Source organism: Diaphorina citri, unplaced genomic scaffold (assembly GCF_000475195.1).
Source record: "Diaphorina citri unplaced genomic scaffold, Diaci psyllid genome assembly version 1.1 scaffold78, whole genome shotgun sequence".
Lineage (NCBI taxonomy): Eukaryota > Metazoa > Arthropoda > Insecta > Hemiptera > Psyllidae > Diaphorina > Diaphorina citri.
The window spans coordinates 121,732-145,463 of record NW_007377515.1 but is presented as its reverse complement, the minus strand read 5'-3'; the positions used below and the strand labels follow the sequence as shown (position 1 = coordinate 145,463).

At 38.6% G+C, this 23,732-nt stretch overlaps 1 protein-coding gene across 1 annotated transcript; it reads left to right on the top strand.

Annotated features, from left to right (window-relative positions):
- Window positions 1-942: 942 nt before the first annotated feature.
- Window positions 943-21,862, top strand: LOC103522082 (probable chitinase 10). The gene is given in 25 exon segments (XM_026832445.1): window positions 943-1,018; window positions 1,992-2,174; window positions 2,581-2,766; window positions 3,202-3,506; window positions 3,982-4,287; window positions 5,209-5,335; window positions 5,826-5,891; window positions 6,467-6,652; window positions 7,308-7,443; window positions 7,818-8,181; window positions 8,401-8,662; window positions 8,707-8,900; window positions 9,281-9,500; window positions 9,926-10,114; window positions 10,599-11,153; window positions 11,549-12,394; window positions 12,397-14,902; window positions 15,196-15,514; window positions 15,679-15,820; window positions 15,883-16,013; window positions 16,178-16,319; window positions 16,480-16,662; window positions 17,836-18,047; window positions 20,110-20,235; window positions 20,999-21,862. Coding segments are annotated over 25 exon segments (8,127 nt in total). The 3' UTR covers window positions 21,164-21,862.
- Window positions 21,863-23,732: the final 1,870 nt, after the last annotated feature.

Sequence of the window (23,732 nt, the reverse complement as noted above, 5' to 3'; positions counted from 1 at the left end):
TTAAATTGATCCCAAGGGCGAGGAAAACCTAGACCCTTGACAAATGGAGTGTGCTCGAATAAGGCATGTCATGTGTTCCAATCCACTCGACCCCTTAGACACAACAGTAAATTTTCAGATAGAACCAAAACCAAACTTGCTGTTCTGAGGACAGTCATCTGTGTTATTGTCATATTTATAATCAAATAATCATCTTCTTTCTTCCTTTTCAGATTCATAAAATCAGTTCTGACGTTCTTGAGACGATTCAATTTTGCGGGTCTCCATTTCGACTGGAACTATCCAGTGTGTTGGCAAGCGGATTGTAGCAAACAACACAAGGCAGACAAGGGCAACTTCGTCAAACTCATTCAGGAGCTGAAAGTTGAATTTGACAAGCACGATTACATCATAGCCGTGGGCATCTCCGGGTACAAAGAGATTTTGGAAGTCGCCTACGATTTCCCGGCTCTGAATGATTCTAATATCAGAAGAAAGACTTGATATCATCATGTAGAAGCCACCTACATCCTATATCTAAATCTTTAGAAAATGATGAAGATTTGATATCTTTGGAGACACAATTAAATGTCCAATGGTTGAACTTGCTGAACTTTGCAAGAAGAGAGAGAGAGTTTTTTTTTTTTTTTTTTTTTTTTTTTTTTTTTTTTTAATACAAGCAACACAATCAAAGAAAACGTACCCACATTAGCACTTTACTAGGTACATAATTTTATTTCTCAAGAATGTCCATTCTTCTCCAACTTTTAGTAGAAGACACATTCGCTTTACATTGGTTTTCTACCAGAAGCCTCGTATTGTATTCTTAGGGAGTTGCAACAGGTATTTTATTATTTATTGTGATTAGGCGCCCATTTTACTGCAATTACCTACACATAATATTAAGTCTTCGTACATATCTTTGCAAGAAGAGAGAGAGAGAAATAATAAAATGTTAAAATTATGGTCAAGAAAGAAAATTTCTCAGACAAGAATCTAAAGCCGTGTGCACACATAGTAGACCTCGTCGATCGACGAGGTGAAGAGGTGAATCTATGTTGTCAAGGTAGTGTACGGTTTCAGTCAACGTCAATTGACCATTGATCGACGGACGGTCGGTCGACGAGGTTTAATAGGTACATATTATTATTTTTTTTTCTTCTCTCAAGTAGGTAGGTAGGTACTTTATTTTTTAACAAATGCTGAACAAAAATACATATAAATACCTACCTAAAATACAAAATACTTATTCAATTCTATTTTACTAGTGATTAGTGATGTTAGCAATCTAATAAACATGAACCTTTGTCTCGTACATATTATTATTATTTTTTTTTCTTCTCTCAAGTAGGTAGGTAGGTACTTTATTTTTTAACAAATGCTGAACAAAAATACAAATAAATACCTACCTAAAATGCAAAATACTTATTCAATTCTATTTTACAAGTTACCGAGTTTATTTACAAAGGGTCGATGAAACAGCGGCCACTTCAAGACTGCAAAAATATGATCAATATAGTATCACCCATCCTAATGAAAAGAATCATTTCAATAGGAATTAAACAAGTTGACATTGATGGCTAAGTACAGTAAAAATGGAAAACACCGCGTACTTTTCACAAAGTTGTAGAAATCATGGACTTTTACAAAGTTACCGAGTTTATTTACAAAGGGTCGATGAAACAGCGGCCACTTCAAGATTGCAAAAATATGATCAATAGTATCACCCATCCTAATGAAAAGAATCATTTCAATAGGCATTAAACAAGTTGACATTGATGGCTAAGTACAGTAAAAATGGAAAACACCGCGTACAGAGAATTTCCTCTCTTTTCTGAAGACATTGAACTTGAAAACTGATGATAGACAATCAAATCAATAACCATTTTACTATTGTTACTCACAACATTACTCTACTTGAGCATACAACATTACAAAATACAACATTATGTGTCAGAAAATATGGAATAATGGATAGCACCAGAATTCATTTCCGATTCCACTCTTCTCAGGTACCAAACATCAGGTGGTGTGCTACGTGGAGGCCAAATCTGCCTACCGACACCGACCTGCGACCTTCAACGTAAAGAACGTGATTCCACAAACCTGCACGCATGTCATCTATGCATATGCCGCCATTGATCCTGTGTCACGTGCCCTCATTCCTGAGGACCTGGAGTATGACGTCATCAAAGGTAAATTGAAGAAATGTTTCACAAGTTTTTTCTTCCGCAGCGATGAAAAAGTTGCAATGTTTGGCTCTTTACCTATATGTGTTGCACCGAAAAGTCTTTCATCAGATAGTAAAGGCATTGACTATATTATCTAATGGCAAAAAGTCAATGCAAGGGAGAAATTTCTTGAAATACCCGTTTTGCAGGGTATTTCTTGAAATATTTGCAATCGTAACTGTCGTAGGTATGATGTATTAGATACCATTGGAAATTTTGTGGACCCTGTTAACCCTAGAAATAATATCTGCAAACTGCAAATCAATTTAGCCCGGTACTATTGAACTAACTAGAAATGAAATTTACTAAATCAACAAAGACCGAGGTAAGGTTATCCTGTACTAACCTATCATTTCTCTTGTGTTCCCAGGTGGTTACAAATCCTTCTTGGGTTTGAAAGAAGCAAACCCGGAGTTGAAAGTTTACCTGGCCGTCAAGAGTAACTTTGTATCCATAACCAGCGACAGGGAAAGTAGACTCAACTTCATATCTTCTGTCCTGGAAATGTTTGATATGTACAAATTTGATGGACTGGATTTGAACGTCAAGGACCCAGGTAAGGTCATGCTGAAGAATTAATGGCGAACCCTATAACTTTAGCAATAATAGAAATACATAAAATAAGTAGGTTATTTTGTAGATTCCTTTACTATTTCTGACATACCTTAATGGCGAACCCTATAACTTTAGCAATAATAGAAATACATAAAATAAGTAGGTTATTTTGTAGATTCCTTTACTATTTCTGACATATCTATAATTTTTCTTTCTATTCTGGTAATGCCGCCACTGGTCGCTGCTCGAAGTAGCTACTCAATTGTCCCAATGAATCTGAGTGCACCCCAAAATCCAAGCACAGAGTCGAAAAAACTTTGACCGCGCCGGAAATCGAACCCGGGACCTTCGGAGTGCAAGCCTAGTGTGATCTGTGTGATACCCACTCAGCCACCGAGGTTCTTTTCTGATTCTTACCCCTTTTCTTTTCCTTCAGCATTGAACGACGAAGATGATGACGATCTCGAGAGTATTGCTAACGAGAGAAGTGACTTCTCCACCTTCATTCAAGAACTCTCTTCCACCCTCCGGCGAAACAACTATCAACTAACCCTCACTAGTCCTGGAGTTATCGATAGGAAAACATCTCTAGTGGACATTTCAGTGGTGGCTCCACTAGTGGATTTGATCCTACTGAAGAGTTTCAACAACGACCATATGGACGATGAGGTTGTACCGGTCAAACCAAACACCAAGGTCAACATTCAAGTGACTTCTACTATTGCTAACTTCAATAATATTGTAAGTTGAATCACCTCCTTCATACTTCATAGGCAACTTTGAATATTGCAAATAGGCATTTAAGTTAATGAGTAGGTATCTAGGAAGGTAGATACACGAGTATTGCTGTAAAGTTTACACCTAGCAAAACACAAATTTAATCTATTGCTGTAGAGAATGAGTAGGTATCTAGGAAGGTAGATACACGAGTATTGCTGTAAAGTTTACACCTAGCAAAACACAAATTTAATCTATTGCTGTAGACTACTGTAGAGGATTTTAGAGATGAGCACATTGCATACCTACAATGAAATTCTAGGCATTCATACAATTTTTGTGACTACAAAGAATCAAGCACATTGTGGTATGTACATAAGTAGGTACCTACCTACCTGGAAGGTAATGAGCTGCTCATGAATCTAGGTATATGGACACCGATTACACACCCAAATGTTCATCTACAATTTATTCTAGAAACCCAAATCTTCCTTTCCAGGAAAGCGCCGTCTACAATTGGATCAAGAAGGGGGCTCGTCCAGAACAAATCATCATTGGCATTCCATTCTTCGGCAAGTCGTACCGACTGTTCAATCGGAGCGAGTATGGACTAGGCGCCACAGTCAAAGGTCCAGGCACCGAGGGCAAGTACACACAGATGCCCGGCTACTTGGCTTTCTTCGAGGTATGCAACAAATTCAAGGACAAGACGTGGAGACATTTCACGGACTCGAACGGCGAACCTTTCATGGTGAAGAAAGACGAGTGGATCACGTACGAGAATAACGACAGCATTCGACGAAAAGTGAGTGCTCCATGGAGGATAGATTAGAGAAAGGCTGATTTAACTATTGTAGATCAAAACACCAAAAAGGTTCTTTCAAAAATCCAAAACAGTCTGCTTTCATGTTCAATTAAATATCTACCTAGATATAGATATATACGACTTCAATTAGGCTGCGTTTGAAATCTTGCAAAGGATGATAATAAATTGTATCTGGAAGTTTTTACACAATAATTATTTTTTCACTGTCAACACTCAACTTCTGTGATTAGAAAGATAAAAACTAAACCGCATTACCGCACGCGTCAGGAGCAGAGCTGAATGAAACCAGGATCTCGGGATTGCTCGGCAAAACTCGGACGCACGTGCAATATTTTTCTCTCTCTCCTCTTCGGTTTTATTTTTTAGGACTAAAATAACTAAGTAGGTACCTACTTACATTTTTGCCCCTAGATAGTCATCGCCCCCTTTATCGCTCCTTTTATTGATCGCCCCCTATATCGCCCCCTAAGGCTTCATCGCCCCCATGAAAATCTCCATCGCCCCCAAGGGGGCGATATCGCCCAGGTTGGGAAACACTGAAAAGTGAGTGCTCCATGGAGGATAGATTAGAGAAAGGCTGATTTAACTATTGTAGATCAAAACACCAAAAAGGTTCTTTCAAAAATTCAAAACAGTCTGCTTTCATGTTCAATTAAATATCTACCTAGATATACTTAGATATATACGACTTCAATTAGGCTGCGTTTGAAATCTTGCAAAGGATGATAATAAATTGTATTCTGCTTTCATGTTCAATTAAATATCTACCTAGATATACTTAGATATATACGACTTCAATTAGGCTGCGTTTGAAATCTTGCAAAGGATCATAATAAATTGTATCTTATTCGATGTAAGCGATACTAAGGGGTTTTCATGAATACTTGAATCAATTTTCAGATGAACTACATCAAAGACAGACATCTCGGTGGTGCAATGCTGTGGACTTTGGATTTGGATGACTTCCGCGGATTCTGTGGACAAAAATATCCTTTGCTTTCTGCCGTCGTAAGCAACCTGCAGCCAGGTAAAGTAACAAAATCAACTTATTATTGTGTATATCTTTTGAAGTTTGTAATTAACACATTGAGGGCCTTGGATTGAAGGAAGTCTCGTGATACAAAAGTGGATCACACCGTACCACCACCAAAGTGACGGTGATACAAAAATGGATCACACCGTACACAATGTGCAACCTGCAGCCAGGTAAAGTAACAAAACCAACTTATTATTGTGTATATCTTTTGAAGTTTGTAACAACCTGCAGCCAGGTAAAGTAACAAAACCAACTTATTATTGTGTATATCTTTTGAAGTTTGTAATTAAGTAACTTGCTTAGGTTTGTTTGCTTTCTGCCGTCGTAAGCAACCTGCAGCCAGGTAAAGTAACAAAACCAACTTATTATTGTGTATATCTTTTGAAGTTTGTAATTAAATAACTTGCTTAGGTTTGTCCACTCTTAAAAGTCCAAAGGTTAAAAACATTCCAGCTCTTATACTTTCTTGATCTCATTGCAGGAAACGTCAATGAAGTATTCAACCATTTGAAAACGGTCAGAAATGAAGATCTTGAAGAGTTTGATGGTAAGTTAACAGACATTTTCTTTTCCAATAATTCCACGGATTCCTTGTCCTTCGAAAGAGTTGGCCCTAAAGTTCAGGGCAACCACCTGGAAAGCAATTTGGATCTACACAGAAGAAACAGGAGTTTTCAAAAACTCCTCCTTTTTGGATCACTAAAAACTCCTTTTGGGATGATTAAAAATTAATTTTTGGATCATTGAAAAGAAAATCTTCCATTAGTGAAATCTCTCAATAAGTCCTTGGGGTCAGAAATGAAGATCTTGAAGAGTTTGATGGTAAGTTAACAGACATTTTCTTTTCCAATAATTCCACGGATTCCTTGTCCTTCGAAGGAGTTGGCCCTAAAGTTCAGGGCAACCATCTGGAAAGCAATTTGGATCTACACAGAAGAAACAGGAGTTTCCAAAAACTCCTCCTTTTTGGATCACTAAAAACTCCTTTTGGGATCATTAAAAATTCCATTTCGGATGATTAAAAATTAATTTTTGGATCATTGAAAATTTTCCATTAGTGAAATCTCTCAATAAGTCCTTGATGAAACCCGCCATATATCTTAATTTTGATTTTGTTCACAGAAGAACCTGAGCCTAAGGTTGTATGCTACGTGACCAACTGGTCGGGTTCCAGAAAATCGGACGGCAAATTTGTTCCCGAAAACATCGACTACAAGTTGTGCACTCACATTGTGTACGCTTTTGCCTCCTTGGATCCAAATACGTTGAGCATTCAGGCAGGAAACCCAGAAGCAGACATAGATGATAGTGAGTATTTTACTAGCTATGCCTCCGCACTGGAGGTCCCGGGTTCGATTCCCGAAGGGATAGAAGTAGACGGTTCAAACGGGAAAAAGTACGTCGGTAAAAATAACTTTTTAGACTAAGGTAGATGGGTCATGTTTTTTTCGCTCTCTACTTGGGATTCAGGGTGCACTCCGTCTCCTTCATTAGTTCACTATCGGATTGGTGCCTCGATACTATTAGGTGGGAGGATGTGGGTTCCAACCTTAAATCTAATCAGTAATCAGCTAATCACAATTGGTAGATCTGTTGCTAGGGTAAAGTGCAGTGGTGGCATAAAAGAGAATTGGAAAATTTCTATCTGTTTGTAGTTCTGAGGGCTGGGCTTTTAACAGTTTTAGCACATAGGTACGTGTAGGTACTATAAATGGGTTTAGACCTTCACCATTTGAAAATATCAGATATTAAATAAATTGCTGTACTATTTGGCATCTATTATTGATCTAATTGAATCGATCATTCTGTTTCCTTTTAACAGTTTTAGCACATAGGTACGTGTAGGTACTATAAATGGGTTTAGACCTTCACCATTTGAAAATATCAGATATTAAATAAATAATTGCTGTACTATTTGGTATCTATTATTGATCTAATTGAATCGATCATTCTGTTTCTCCAGACTTTTACCAGAGGATATCTTCCAGTCCATTGGTGACCCACGGCAAAGTGAAGATATTGATCGCCATTGGAGGATGGACTGACTCAAGCGGTGAAAAGTACTCCCAGCTCATCAGTAGCGGTTCAAACAGGAAAAAGTAAGTTGATAAAAATAACGTTTTAGAATAAGGCCAGCCACTGATTATCAGGTCCACCTGTCAGGTCTACCTGATAGTGTGTGTGCTTGTGCTCATCAGGTAGACCTAACAGGCGGAGCTGATCAGGTGTATCCTAATAGTAAGTGGCTGGCCTAAGGTAGATGGGTCAATTTACGCCCAACTACGATACATCTTATTATGTTAAGACTGATCAGGTGTATCCTAATAGTAAGTGGCTGGCCTAAGGTAGATGGGTCAATTTACGCCCAACTACGATACATCTTATTATGTTAAGGAGTCAAACCCCTGGTTAGTCTAGTTATTGTTATTGTCATATTTATAATCAAATAATCATCTTTTTTCTTCCTTTTCAGATTCATAAAATCAGTTCTGACGTTCTTGAGACGATTCGATTTTGCGGGTCTCCATTTCGACTGGAACTATCCAGTGTGTTGGCAAGCGGATTGTAGCAAACAACACAAGGCGGACAAGGGCAACTTCGTCAAACTCATTCAGGAGTTGAAAGCTGAATTTGACAAGCACGATTACAGCATAGCCGTGGGCATCTCCGGGTATAAAGAGATTTTGGAAGTCGCCTACGATTTCCCGGCTCTGAATGATCATGTGGAATTTATGTCACTGATGAGCTATGACTACCATGGTGCTTGGGAAGGAATTACGGGACTAGTTAGTCCTTTGAATAGCAGACCTGGTGAACCCTATCCGAATTATAATATAGTAAGTGCCTGGAATAATTATTTTTCCTTGGGGGAAAAAACGTCCCTTCTCATTACCTTTTCATTCTCCTCCTAAAGCATAGGTGTGACCTAGGTGTGACCTAGGTCCTTTATTTATACAAATACGGTCAAATACTTAAGAACATATCTACCGAATTACCATACAAAACAAAATTAGGTCACTGCTAATATTGATTTTTCCGTGCCTAACCCATTTCAGAATACAGCGCTGAAACTCATCGACGAGCTCGGTGGAGACAAACGAAAAATCGTAATCGGAGTTCCATTCTATGGTCAAAGTTACACCCTGAAATTGGACAAGGAACACGGTCTAGGTGCAGAAACAGACGGGCCTGGTTTAGCCGGCGAGTATACACAACAGCCGGGCATGTTGGCTTACTATGAAATCTGCTATCGAATCAAAACGAGAAAATGGACTGTACAGAGAAACACAAAATCTTTGGAACCGTTCACCTTCCAAGGCGATCAATGGGCACCCTAAAATTGGACAAGGAACACGGTCTAGGTGCAGAAACAGACGGGCCTGGTTTAGCCGGCGAATATACACAACAGCCGGGCATGTTGGCTTACTATGAAATCTGCTATCGAATCAAAACCAGAAAATGGACTGTACAGAGAAACACAAAATCTTTGGAACCGTTCACCTTCCAAGGTGATCAATGGGTCAGTTATGAAGATCCAACATCACTTACAGAAAAGGTGAGAAAAATAGATAGTTTGAATTTATTCGGATCTTAACACTTTTCACACCTTACACTCGTATTTATAAACAAGAATGATCGTTCTTAGATCAGTCTCAAGTCAAATTTGACCAATCAAATGCCTTGAGACTATGCTTAGCACGAACTTAAGAGCCAGCATTTTGTTCATAAATATGGGTGTTAAAAGGTTTGACACATTAGATTATCTTGGGATTTAGTTCAATACTGAATTGAGCTGGATATTGGGTAGAGATCGATACTCGATCAATCCCAATGATGATGACCCCCCTTAGTAAGCTCCAACTGTGGAGTCTAGAACAAAGTGCTGTTTTTACACTCGGGCTTCAACAATCAAATGCGTCGACTTCTATATTACAGGTGAAATTCATAAAGTCAAATGGTTATGCAGGCATCATGGCGTGGACGATAGATTTGGACGACTTCCATAACAAATGTTGCATGGAGTCATTCCCATTGCTCCGTGCAGTAAATCGCGCTTTCGGAAGATTGAAGGACAAAAAGCCAAGTGCACCGGATTGTACCAGACCGACAGTGTCAACTCCTTCCCCAATTGGAACATCGACAACAGAAGATTCAGGTAAGTCAATGGGTCAGTTATGAAGATCCAACATCACTTACAGAAAAGGTGAGAAAAATAGATAGTTTGAATTTATTCGGATCTTAACACTTTCCACACCTTAAAAGGTTTGACACATTAGATTATCTTGGGATTTAGTTCAATACTAAGATAGTTTGAATTTATTCGGATCTTAACACTTTCCACACCTTAAAAGGTTTGACACATTAGATTATCTTGGGATTTAGTTCAATACTGAATTAACTGAATTGAGCTGGATATTGGGTAGAGATCGATACTCGATCAATCCCAATGATGATGACCCCCCTTAGTAAGCTCCAACTGGAGTCTAGAACAAAGTGCTGTTTTTACACTCGGGCTTCAACAATCAAATGCTTCGACTTCTATATTACAGGTTAAATTCATAAAGTCAAATGGTTATGCAGGCATCATGGCGTGGACGATAGATTTGGACGACTTCCATAACAAATGTTGCATGGAGTCATTCCCATTGCTCCGTGCAGTAAATCGCGCTTTCGGAAGATTGAAGGAGAAAAAGCCAAGTGCACCGGATTGTACCAGATCAACAGTGTCAACTCCTTCCCCAATTGGAACATCGACAACAGAAGATTCAGGTAAATGGAGTCATTCCCATTGCTCCGTGCAGTAAATCGCGCTTTCGGAAGATTGAAGGACAAAAAGCCAAGTGCACCGGATTGTACCAGACCAACAGTGTCAACTCCTTCCCCAATTGGAACATCGACAACAGAAGATTCAGGTAAGATGACACTAGAAACTATTTCGTCAATAACAAAGAGGATTTGTAACGGTTGATTCCTTAGTAGGCTGCCTTTACGGTCAAACAAAATGACAATTGCCTTTATAAATTGTTTTCATTTCAGGCTCATATTTGCCACCAGCTGAAAGCTCCAGTACTCCAAGTCATGAAGAAACTGAAACAACATCAACATCAATTGAAACAACATCAAAATATAAATTGTTTTCATTTCAGGCTCATATTTGCCACCAGCTGAAAGCTCCAGTACTCCAAGTCACGAAGAAACTGAAACAACATCAACATCAACTGAAACAACATCGTATAAATTGTTTTCATTTCAGGCTCATATTTGCCACCAGCTGAAAGCTCCAGTACTCCAAGTCACGAAGAAACTGAAACAACATCAACTGAAACAACATCAAGGAAACCCGAGGTTGTAACCATTGCTACGGAAGAAGTGTCATCTTCCGAGAGTCCTTCAACAACTCAGCAAACAACCAGTAAGCCTTGGTGGTCACCGTCAACCGAAGCACCAGAAAGTCCTGAGTCTCCTGACGTGACAGAAGAGAGCACAATGTCCAGTTCGAGCTCGAAACCTACGACTTCAAAACCATGGTGGTCTCCAACCACAGAGGAGACTGAGACAGTAGACGCGCAACCATCAACCACAGAGAATTCTGGAGAGTCTGAGAAGCCTCCAACAACAAGCATAGATTCCGACACGGATTCTGATTCGTGCACCAGTGGTGAATATTATCCAGTGGATGGAGAATGTGGTTCCTATTATAGATGCATTCTAGGAACATTGAAGAAAGAATCCTGCGCACCAGGCTTGCATTGGAACAAAGTGAACAAAATCTGCGACTGGCCGAAGTCTGCCAAATGTGAAGATAAAAGTAAGTTGGACTTCATATTTTGTCTAAATACCTACCACCAGGCTTGCATTGGAACAAAGTGAACAAAATCTGCGACTGGCCGAAGTCTGCCAAATGTGAAGATAAAAGTAAGTTGGACTTCATTTATTTTGTCTAATACCAGGCTTGCATTGGAACAAAGTGAACAAAATCTGCGACTGGCCGAAGTCTGCCAAATGTGAAGATAAAAGTAAGTTGGACTTCATTAATTTGTCTAATTACCTACCTCTGAATGGAAAATAAATCATTGCGTGGTAATGATTGTGAGTATTTATCTACATTTTGTCTATTTCTCTTTTTGTACCTAATCTAATTTAAAAAGCAAGCCTTCCTAGCTTTTCAAATTGGTAATATTTTCATTTTACTTTCTATTTCAGATATGGAGACACCAATGAAATCAACTACAGAATCACAATCTCAAGAATTGGAACTGGTTGAAGATGAATTGACAACAATCAGAACACAGAGACCTACTCGTCCCGCAACTTCGTCTTGGTGGACACCCATCACGACTACTGAGAGTACACAGGAAGAATATATCCCGGAAACTTGTGTTAATGGAGATTATCTTCCAGATCCTGATGACTGTCGAAGTTTCTTAATTTGTTCTCATGGAAATCTACTGAAGCAATCATGTGGCCCAAGCTTACTTTGGAATGCTAAAAAGAAACTTTGTGATTGGAGTTATAATGTACAGTGTTCCTTCCAGAGTAACATAGTCAGATTTTCTTTAAAGCCAAAAGATGAATCATGCCAGGAAGGTGAATTCGCAGCATATCCTTCAGATTGTAACAAGTATCAGTATTGTATTTGGGGATCGTATCAAGTTGCATCTTGTTCTCCTGGACTTTATTGGAATGATAAGATGAAAACGTGTGATTGGCCCTACCGAACCAAATGCAAACAAACATCCGCTACAACAACTTCTGAACAAGTTCCAAAGCCAACCAAAAAGCCAACTAAGCCCACCAAAAAACCAACTACAACAACGGAGTATAATCCGCCCGAAGCCACCACCAAACCTTCCACTACTACCTCTACGACTACAGACTCTGGAGCTTGGACCCCTAATCCTACTGAATGGGTGTGGCATCCTCCAACAGAGCCCACAACAACACACATCTCAGTAACTGAAAAAAGTCCCCTGGATCAATATTTTAAAATTGTATGTTACTTTACAAATTGGGCTTGGTACAGACCAGGAAAAGGAAAATACGTCCTGAAAAAAGTCCCCTGGATCAATATTTTAAAATTGTATGTTACTTTACAAACTGGGCTTGGTACAGACCAGGAAAAGGAAAATACGTTCCTGAAGATATCCGAACTGACCTATGTACACATATTGTTTATGGTTTTGCTGTCTTAGATTCTGAAAATCTTATTATTAAAGCTCATGATTCTTGGGCTGATTTTGATAATAGATTCTACGAAAGAGTTGTCACATTGAAAAAGAAGGGTGTGAAGGTATCTCTAGCTATTGGTGGATGGAATGACTCTCTGGGTGGCAAATACAGTAGGTTGGTAAACAGCGCCACTGCTCGCCAAAGGTTTATTGAACATGTTGTTAAATTCTTATTGAAATATCAATTTGACGGTTTGGACTTGGATTGGGAATACCCCACATGCTGGCAAGTCAATTGTGATGCAGGTCCTGACTCAGATAAAGAAAGTTTTGGACTTTTTGTTCGAGAGTTACATCAGGCTTTCAAACCACATGGACTCTTACTGTCAGCCGCAGTTTCCCCTTCGAAACAAGTTATTAACGCAGCTTATGACGTAAAAGCTCTATCTGAGAGTTTAGATTGGATTTCAGTCATGACATATGATTACCATGGACAATGGGATAAGAAGACAGGACACGTGGCACCACTGTATGAGCATCCAGATGATGACTTCTTCTACTTCAATGCTAACTTCACAATGAATTATTGGATGAAGAAAGGTGCTCCTTCTAGAAAGTTGGTCATGGGTATGCCCATGTATGGTCAAGCTTTTTCTCTTGCTAACTCAAACGACCATGGATTAAATGCTGCTGCTCCTGGAGCTGGTTTAGCTGGAGAATATACTAGACAGGCTGGATTCTTAGCTTACTACGAAATCTGCGCCAAAATAAAAAGCGGACAATGGACGGTAGTCAAGGATAAGAAGAATCGCATAGGACCTTATGCTTATTCTGATAATCAATGGGTAGGATATGATGACGTTGATATGATAAGAACAAAATCTGAATTCATCAAATCTATGAATTTGGGAGGCGGAATGATATGGGCTTTGGATCTGGATGATTTTAAAAATGTTTGCGGAGAAGGAGTTCATCCTCTTCTGAGTACCATAACGGAGGTTTTAGGTCATGGGCCTGGCGGAAATTACGAATCTACCACGGAAGAATATAAACCTACATCAGAAGAAAGCAAACCTACTACAGTTTCAACTTCCACCGTTGTCACAACTGAGGAGCCAGAGCAAACTGAAGAACCGATAACAACCACCACAACATCAACAACTACAACGACAAAAAGGCCTAAACCTCCTACGACTACTAGCACAACTACAACACGCCCTAAACCCATAACCACAATCAAACCTAAACCCACAACAGTCAAACCAAAACCCACAACAACAGTCAAACCAAAACCCACAACAGTCAAACCCAAACCTGTAATTCCTCCTAGCACTAAAGATGAGTTCAAGATTGTCTGCTATTTCACTAACTGGGCATGGTACAGACAGAGTGGAGGCAAATATTTACCCAGTGATATTGACAGTGACTTATGTACTCACGTTATTTATGGATTTGCTGTGTTAGATACTGATCAACTCGTCATCAAACCTCATGACACATGGGCAGATCTTGATAATAAATTCTATGAGAAGGTTACTGCTCTGAAGAAAAAGGGCGTCAAAGTTACTCTTGCCATCGGTGGTTGGAATGATTCAGCTGGTAACAAGTATAGTAGACTTGTCAATAGTCAACAAGCTCGTTCCAAGTTTATAGCACATGTGGTTAACTTTATTCTAGAACATAATTTTGACGGATTAGATTTGGATTGGGAATATCCTAAGTGTTGGCAAGTTGATTGTAAACAAGGGCCAGCCAGTGACAAACAAGGGTTTGCAGATTTGATCAAGGAGTTGAGAGCTGCATTTAATCCCCATGATCTTTTACTCAGTGCAGCAGTGTCACCTAGCAAGGCTGTGATTGACAATGCCTATGATATCCCTGTCATGTCAGAGAACTTGGATTGGATCTCAGTCATGACTTATGACTATCACGGACAATGGGATAAGAAAACAGGACATGTGGCCCCCATGTATGCTCTGCCCAACGATACCACACCAACATTTAATGCCAACTATTCATTGCACTACTGGGTTTCTCATGGTGCTGATAGAAAGAAAGTTATATTTGGAATGCCTATGTATGGTCAATCTTTTACTTTGGCGGATAAAAACAAGAATGGACTGAATTCTCAAACATACGGTGGTGCTGAAGCAGGTGAAAATACAAGAGCACGAGGATTTTTGGCATACTACGAAATTTGTGACAAAATTCAGAAAGACGGATGGGTTGTGGTACGAGATCGGAAGCGAAGAATAGGTCCATATGCTTTCAAAGGTGATCAGTGGGTCGGATTTGATGACCAAGCGATGATCCATCACAAGGCGGAGTTTGTTAAATACAATGATCTTGGTGGTGCTATGATATGGGCGTTGGATCTTGACGACTTCAAGTAAGTTCACCTTAATGTTTACTTAAAATTTCAATTAATATTTGAAGGTTAAATATCTAGGAAAATGCTATTGTCCAAATCAAAAAGTAGAATTTGAATTAGAAATAAATGATCTTGGTGGTGCTATGATATGGGCGTTGGATCTTGACGACTTCAAGTAAGTTCACCTTAATGTTTACTTAAAATTTCAATTAACATTTGAAGGTTAAATATCTAGGAAAATGCTATTGTCCAAATCAAAAAATAGAATTTGAATTAGAAATATTTTTTTTTCTATATTCCTATGATTACAGAAACTTCTGCGGTTGTGAGTCCTATCCTCTACTGAAGACGATCAACAGGGTTTTGAGAAATTATCCCGGACCTGGTCCCAACTGTTTCCTCAAACCAGTGCCCCCCAAACACGAGGACAATGTACCTCAAACCACAGGCACCCAATATGAGGAAGACGAAACTTTGAGCGATGACACAATAGTGATTGATTCCAAGTCTAACAGATGCAACCGAACAGGGGAACTGTATCAACACGAAGGCGACTGCGCCAAGTTTGCGAGTTGTGAAAATGGACTCATCAAAATTTATGACTGCCCGCCCGGCTTACATTTTAACTTCGTAAGGGCTTTTTATACTCATATTGAATCGAAACAATCCAACCAACAGGAACAGATTAGATATGCGGTATAATAAGCATGTACTCGTAGTTTAGTACATACCTAGGAGTACATAGTTGAGGAAATCGATTTGAAATTCCCTATTTTATCTGTTTGTTTTTCCAGGCAAGATCCATTTGTGATTGGCCATTTTTGGCAAATTGTGACAAGAGATACCGGTATAATTTGAAGAACATGAAAACTGCTGTGCTACCAATGACCGAAAGGAAAAGTGACCTTGTCCTCAAGGATAGTTCTCAAAAGAAAGGTAAATACCTAGTTCACTATCTAAATTTTTATAACCACTTAATACCATGTCAAAACACTCAGTGTCTCAACCTACAAAGCTTGAAAAACAAAAGGACATCTGCATTCCTCAAGGCGACTGCGCCAAGTTTGCGAGTTGTGAAAATGGACTCATCAAAATTTATGACTGCCCGCCCGGCTTACATTTTAACTTCGTAAGTGCTTTTTATACTCATATTGAACCGAAACAATCCAACCAACAGGAACAGATTAGATATGCGGTATAATAAGCATGTACTTGTAGTTTAGTACATACCTAGGAGTACATAGTTGAGAAAATCGATTTGAAATTATCTATTTTATCTGTTTGTTTTTCCAGGCAAGATCCATTTGTGATTGGCCATTTTTGGCAAATTGTGACAAGAGATACCGGTATAATTTGAAGAACATGAAAACTGCTGTGCTACCAATGACCGAAAGGAAAAGTGACCTTGTCCTCAAGGATAGTTCTCAAAAGAAAGGTAAATACCTAGTTCACTATCTAAATTTTTAAAACCACTTAATACCATGTCAAAACACTCAGTGTCTCAACCTACAAAGCATGAAAAACAAAAGGACATCTGCATTCCTTTGTCGACTGATTCAAAGGCGATTTCCTTACCACACTCCTTTTCCTTACAGAGGAACCATACAAGGTGATCTGCTACTACACAAGCTGGGCATATCTCCGGCAAGCTGAAGGCAAATACTCTCCAGAAGACATAGATGGCTCACTATGTACCCACCTCGTGTATGCCTTTGCCGATTTGGATGAACAAGAGCTCGTCATTCGATCTCATAACAACAAACTCGACCTTGAACAAGGTAAGGTGATTCAGGGGAATAATTAATGAACATTTAAGAATCCCCTCAAGAAGGGAATCCCTTGGGACTCTGCTCTCCAAGTGTAGGTACCTCCCATTAGATGGCTCACTATGTACCCACCTCGTGTATGCCTTTGCCGATTTGGATGAACAAGAGCTCGTCATTCGACCTCATAACAACAAACTCGACCTTGAACAAGGTGAGCTGATTCAGGAGAATAATTAATGAACATTTAAGAATCCCCTCAAGAAGGGAATCCCTTAGGACTCTGCTCTCCAAGTGTAGGTACCTCCCAACTATAATACTCGTAAGTATAAGTTCTTGTTCAAACTGCGGGGGTAAAAAGAGTTTTCAGTCTTAATTTGGCAGTATCATAGGTACTATTTTGTTCCTTGTCTACATATTCCATTTGATTGTCTAGGACTCTAGGGATATAAGATCTGCTTTTGACAGAACACGCATCCCGCAAAAAGTACTTAGGGGGTAAAAAGAGTTTTCAGTCTTAATTTGGCAGTATCATAGGTACTATTTTGTTCCTTGTCTACATATTCCATTTAATTGTCTAGGACTCTAGGGATATAAGATCTGCTTTTGACAGAAAACGCATCCCGCAAAAGGTACTTACTAGATGGCTCACTATGTACCCACCTCGTGTATGCCTTTGCCGATTTGGATGAACAAGAGCTCGTCATTCGACCTCATAACAACAAACTTGACCTTGAACAAGGTGAGCTGATTCAGGAGAATAATTAATGAACATTTAAGAATCCCCTCAAGAAGGGAATCCCTTAGGACTCTGCTCTCCAAGTGTAGGTACCTCCGATCTATAATACTCGTAAGTATAAGTTCTTGTTCAAACTGCGGGGGTAAAATATTCAGGGGAATAATTAATGAACATTTAAGAATCCCCTCAAGAAGGGAATCCCTTAGGACTCTGCTCTCCAAGTGTAGGTACCTCCCATCTATAATACTCGTAAGTATAAGGTCTTGTACAAACTGCGGGGGTAAAAAGAGTTTTCAGTCTTAATTTGGCAGTATCATAGGTACTATTTTGTTCCTTGTCTACATTTTCCATTTAATTGTCTAGGACTCTAGGGATATAAGATCTGCTTTTGACAGAAAACGCATCCCGCAAAAGGTACTTACTCATCAACCACTTGTTCTTGTTTTTAGGGTTTTACGAAAAGATCACCAAATTCAACGAGAGAGGAATCCAAGTAATTTTGGCCATCGGTGGTTGGTCAGACTCAAGGAGTGACAAATACAGTCGCCTGGTGAACGACATCCCTGCAAGGCGAAACTTCGTACGTCATGTGACGGAATTCCTGGAGTTTTACGGTTTCAATGGATTGGAATTCGCCTGGGAATATCCGAAATGTTGGCAGGTAAATTGGCCGAGAAGGGGAACATGAGACTTGGGTTTATGTCTATTCTAGAGAGGTATAGGTAGTTTTGAAGATGAGTACACAATTATACCAGCTTATAATAAAGTTATTCTACTATTAACATACCTATTTATTTGTGAGTAGACCAAATCTAGTTCAAACCATTTGTGTTCAAACAATAGGTAAGTCCCCTCATATGAAGTACTTGGTTTTACGAGATAAATGTTGTCTAGGTATATGGGGACCCTAAAACGGATATTTGAAATTTACCTCCCATTTCAACGTTTCGAAAACTCGGACCCACTCTAATATGCACTATGCACCTGGTGCCAAGACCAAGTTTCATTGACCTTTACAATTGTTCAATATGCATTAACATTAGAACTTCTACTTTAACATACACACAATTAGGTACCTATGTCACGAATTTTGGAGGGAAAAATACATCATCTGTTTCAAAAATATTCCATTTAATTGTTTCGAAACTGAAAACGAACTTGATAACAATCATGATCTGCAAAATGTAGGAAAATAGTATGAATGTCGAATAATGGTAACATTTGTCTTTTTTTACTTGTCTTATTAGAAAATGTTCCTAATCAATATCCCTTGAATCTGGTTCATTTGATGTTGATTTTTATTTCGCCCGAGGGAACTCTATGATCAGTAGTACCTAGCAATACAAGTAATAATGTCCTCACGAGGCTGAGTGAAGCCATGGATTAACTTCTATGTATTTATATATCACAATTTATTTAATGAAGGTTTTCCAAAAAACGTACCTCAACATAAGTAATGAGAAATATCCAAAAAGATACAGATGGTCGAGGTACAGACAATGAACCCCACAAGAATAAGAATAATGATATAGGCAGATTCAAGAGACTGGCTGTCGTTGCCTGATGCACAATGATCACAGCATACATTATGATGGTAGTGTTGGATATAATCGAATGATAAACTGAGAAATAGAGTTGCAGAAGTAAGTTGGTTTCTTTACTCATCACTTTCTCTTGCTTCAGGGAAGGTTTTGCCATTTTTTCCGTTCGAAAAAAGTTGTTATTTTCTACGAAGGTTATTTCAATAAAGTTTTCCTCTGGTTTAGTTTCATTGGTGTTATCTTCGTTTATTTCGACAGTCTTTCTGTAGTACTCCTGTTTCTCTTTATTGATTGTCTCTCTGGTACTATAATAACTTTTAGATTTGTCATCAAACCATTTTATAAGTGCGATAGTGAGTTTTTCAAAGAGTGAAACTGTATAATGCCAATATTTTGCTGATCGCGTTCTGTATTCTTTGGTTTCCCCTTCAGCAAAAAGGGAGGTCAGAGAATACGCAATAGGTATAAGGAAGGAAGGCAAAATAACTACATTGTCAGACGCATTCAATTTATCATATGCATACATAGGTGCAATTTATCATATGCATTCACAGGTGCATAGTGCATATATTAGAGTCTAGATTGTGGGTTCGATGTCCACCGGGGCCGAACTGTACCCTATACAGATGAGGTCGCTCTCGGAACAACTGACTTTGTCCTATTCTCTCCTCCCCTCTTCGATTTCGGGAAGACAAGGCTTCCGTTGTTACAGTTCCCTCTATCAAACCTCTTGGGGGGGAAAAAGTTGAACTCCTGCGACTGTCAACCATCAATCATCAACCCACACCACCAGTCCTATTCTCCCCTCCCCTCTTCGATTTCGGGAAGACAAGGCTTCCGTTGTTACAGTTCCCTCTATCAAACCTCTTGGGGGAAAAAAGTTAAACTCCTGCGACTGTCAACTATCAATCATCAACCCACACCACCAGTTAAGTTGTTATTAAAAACTTATAGTGATCTTTCTATTTCCAGACTTGTAGTACAGTCAAAAGTCATGAATGGATCCTATTCTCCCCTCCCCTCTTCGATTTCGGGAAGACAAGGCTTCCGTTGTTACAGTTCCCTCTATCAAACCTCTTGGGGGAAAAAAGTTGAACTCCTGCGACTGTCAATTATCAATCATCAACCCACACCACCAGTTAAGTTGTTATTAAAAACTTATTGTGATCTTTCTATTTCCAGACTTGTAGTACAGTCAAAAGTCATGAATGGACTGTCGTAAGGGACTCCTTAGGGGCGCGAGGTCCTTACGCTTACAACGGAAAGCTATGGTTAAGTTACGATGACACGAGAGATATAAGGAGAAAGGTAAGTACACAGCTACACTAATAAATTTATTCATAACACCAATCTGAATAATCTGAGCAACATTCGGCTACGAAGACGCAACAACAGTGATGATGATTTGATGAATAACACTATTATTAGGAAATCTTTCTTGAGAGATATGATGTAGAAATATTCTTACAATATTAGCTATTATTCCGTATGTCCTTACGCTTACAACGGAAAGCTATGGTTAAGTTACGATGACACGAGAGATATAAGGAGAAAGGTAAGTACACAGCTACACTAATATAAATTTATTCATAACACCAACCTGAATAATCTGAGCAACCCTCGGCTACGAAGACGCAACAACAATGATGATGATTTGATTAACAACACTATTATTAGGAAAAAAGGTAAGTACACAGCTACACTAATAAATTTATTCATAACACCAATCTGAATAATCTGAGCAACCTTCGGCTACGAAGACGCAACAACAATGATTTGATGAACAACACTATTATTAGGAAATCTTTCTTGAGAGATATGATGTAGAAATATTCTTACAATATATTCCGTAAAAAGGTAAGTACACAGCTACACTAATAAATTTATTCATAACACCAATCTGAATAATCTGAGCAACCTTCGGCTACGAAGACGCAACAATGATGATTTGATTTGATGAATAACACTATTATTAGGAAATCTTTCTTGAGAGATATGATGTAGAAATATGGTTACAATATATTCCGTATTGTCGATTCAATTGTTTACGTAAATTCAATGACTGTTTCAGTGCAAATCAATCAAACAAGACGGACTGGGCGGCGCAATGGTTTGGTCTATAGATCTCGATGACTTTCAGAATCTCTGCAGTTGTGGCCCATATCCACTTCTGTCCGCTGTCAACTATGAGCTGAGAAATACCACGCTCAACTATGAACCCAAAGACTGCACGTGATAAGAGCCGTTCTCCAGGTTCCAGGATTTGAAAGCTTGGAAATCTCCTGACAAATGCTCAAACTACTCAAGGATAAAACGAAAATATCTTTGATTTTGTAAAATAATATCAAGTCATTGTTCATTTCCTGGTAAGATTTGGCAGTGACTAAAACTGGAAATTTATAAAAACAGTAATAAATTTATGAAAGATGTGGGTACTTCAAAACATGCCTAGATCTAAAATTACCATAAGTATAGGTATAAGTATGAGGTAAGATCGCCATTTCGCTAAAATAGGTATTATCGGTCGATAACATTCCTCATTCCTTCCTTTTCTCGTACAAAAGACGGGTAACCCTGTCCATCTTGAAACTTTTTAGTTGTAGGTATCAATAACAATTTTATTATTTCATTTTATATTTTGACATGATCGTAATCATTGTCCAATGTAAAAGCACTGTTCCTGCCTACTGTGTAGTTAATGGTGGGGTGCCATTTTATTTATTTTATTATTAATTTGTATTTTGTATAAAGTAGGTTGGTAAAGTAGAGACCTTGAAAATAGTTATATTGTTGTCAATATTATGTTTTTTAATGTAATTTTCCAAATTTCTTTTGGGATAGGTAGGTACTTCTTAGCTTTGGACACAGAGCTGAGTATGGTGAATTTCATTATTTGAAAGAAAATTTGTCCAAATAAAGACTGGAAGTATGTTATATTAATTCAAGCTCAATGTAGGTATCATTTATTTTCTACCTTTCCAAATAGGTACCTATTTCAGACCGAAGACAAACTTAAGGATGTTTTTTAAAATGAAAAACTGAACGGGACGCCGGGACACCCCCTGAAATTCGGGACTGTCCCGGCCAATTCGGGACGTTTGGCAAGCCTAAACATAAGGATGTTTTTTTTATTATTGCACATTGCATATCTTCTTGATTGTCAGGCGTTCATACAAATCATTGGACGCTCGATCGCTTATAACGCAGTAAACATCTTTTGGAATTTTGGACCCGAAAAATGCTGCTCAGAATAAAAACAAATTTTAGCCACATACATTTTGCTACAGCCAAATAATGAACAAATATTTGTTGTACAATTTTCTCTTGGGGAATGTTTTGGAAATACCCAAGTAGTCTAAAAAGTTATCTCTAAACATGGAGGATTTTTGACCGATCGAATAAAACGCCAGAGGATGTCCGACAATTGTGTGGTTTCTTTTCTAATTCTGAAAGTTCTAACACCTTTAGCATTAACATTATGTAAGTTCTTATACTTATGTTACTTACTCACCGACAACTTGTAAGTAATAGCCTGTAGTACTGACCTTTGCAATGAATACTCAAGAATATGTAAGATTTAGCCTGCACTGTTGTGGTTAGGGCGGTGTCGACTTCGGATCCAAACGTAGGCAGGTAGGTTAGCCAGAGATTCACGAGAGATGAAACAGCTCTTACTAAGTAATAGCCTGTAGTACTGACCTTTGCAATGAATACTCAAGAATATGTAAGATTTAGCCTGCACTGTTGTGGTTAGGGCGGTGTCAACTTCGGATCCAAACGTAGGCAAGTAGGTTAGCCAGAGATTCACGAGAGATGAAACAGCTCTTACTATATAAACGACACAAAATGCATCACTAGTTACAATCCAATTTAGGTCATAAAATTTAGGGCTGCATTTGTAATCCCACCAATTGTGTACCATTGGTATATAAACACAATGTCTACATAAAGGTCCCTTATCTCTTTTAGGTGTGTATGTAAAACAAAATGTGGTAACCAGTGTATATTGGCTACTCCTATTTGCGTCTCCGTTCATTTCCTACACCTCAAAATCTACAAAAAACAAAAGTAAGTTTTACCTTGTTCCTACCAACATGGTATTCTAGTCCAGTCTAGCTTTCTATTTGCATTTGTATCCCACTAATGGTGTACCATTGGTAATATAAACACAATGTCTACATAAAGGTCCCTTATCTCTTTTAGGTGTGTATGTAAAACAAAATGTGGTAACCAGTGTATATTGGCTACTCCTATTTGCGTCTCCGTTCATTTCCTACACCTCGAAATCTACAAAAAACAAAAGTAAGTTTTACCTTGTTCCTACCAACATGGTATTCTAGTCTAGTCTAGCTTTCTATCACCTCCTATTTTGAATGGAATACTGAAAAACTGTTAGTTACCTATTATTATTATTGTGTATGTAAAACAAAATGTGGTAACCAGTGTATATTGGCTACTCCTATTTGCGTCTCCGTTCATTTCCTACACCTCAAAATCTACAAAAAACAAAAGTAAGTTTTACCTTGTTCCTACCAACATGGTATTCTAGTCCAGTCTAACTTTCTATTACCTCCTATTTTGAATGGAATACTGAAAAACTGTTAGTTACCTATTTTTATTATTAAGTTAAGGCGGTCTCTACTTGATCCCTTGTGTGCCGCGTTCATTTTAGTTTAGGACTATTGCACTGTTAGTTACCTAAGTGACCTTGTAAATTTCGCTCAGAAAAAAAGGTTTCCTCGGAGTCCCTAAAGGACCAAAAGTTCTCACATCTAATTCCACATACCTACTTGTTCTTTTTTGCG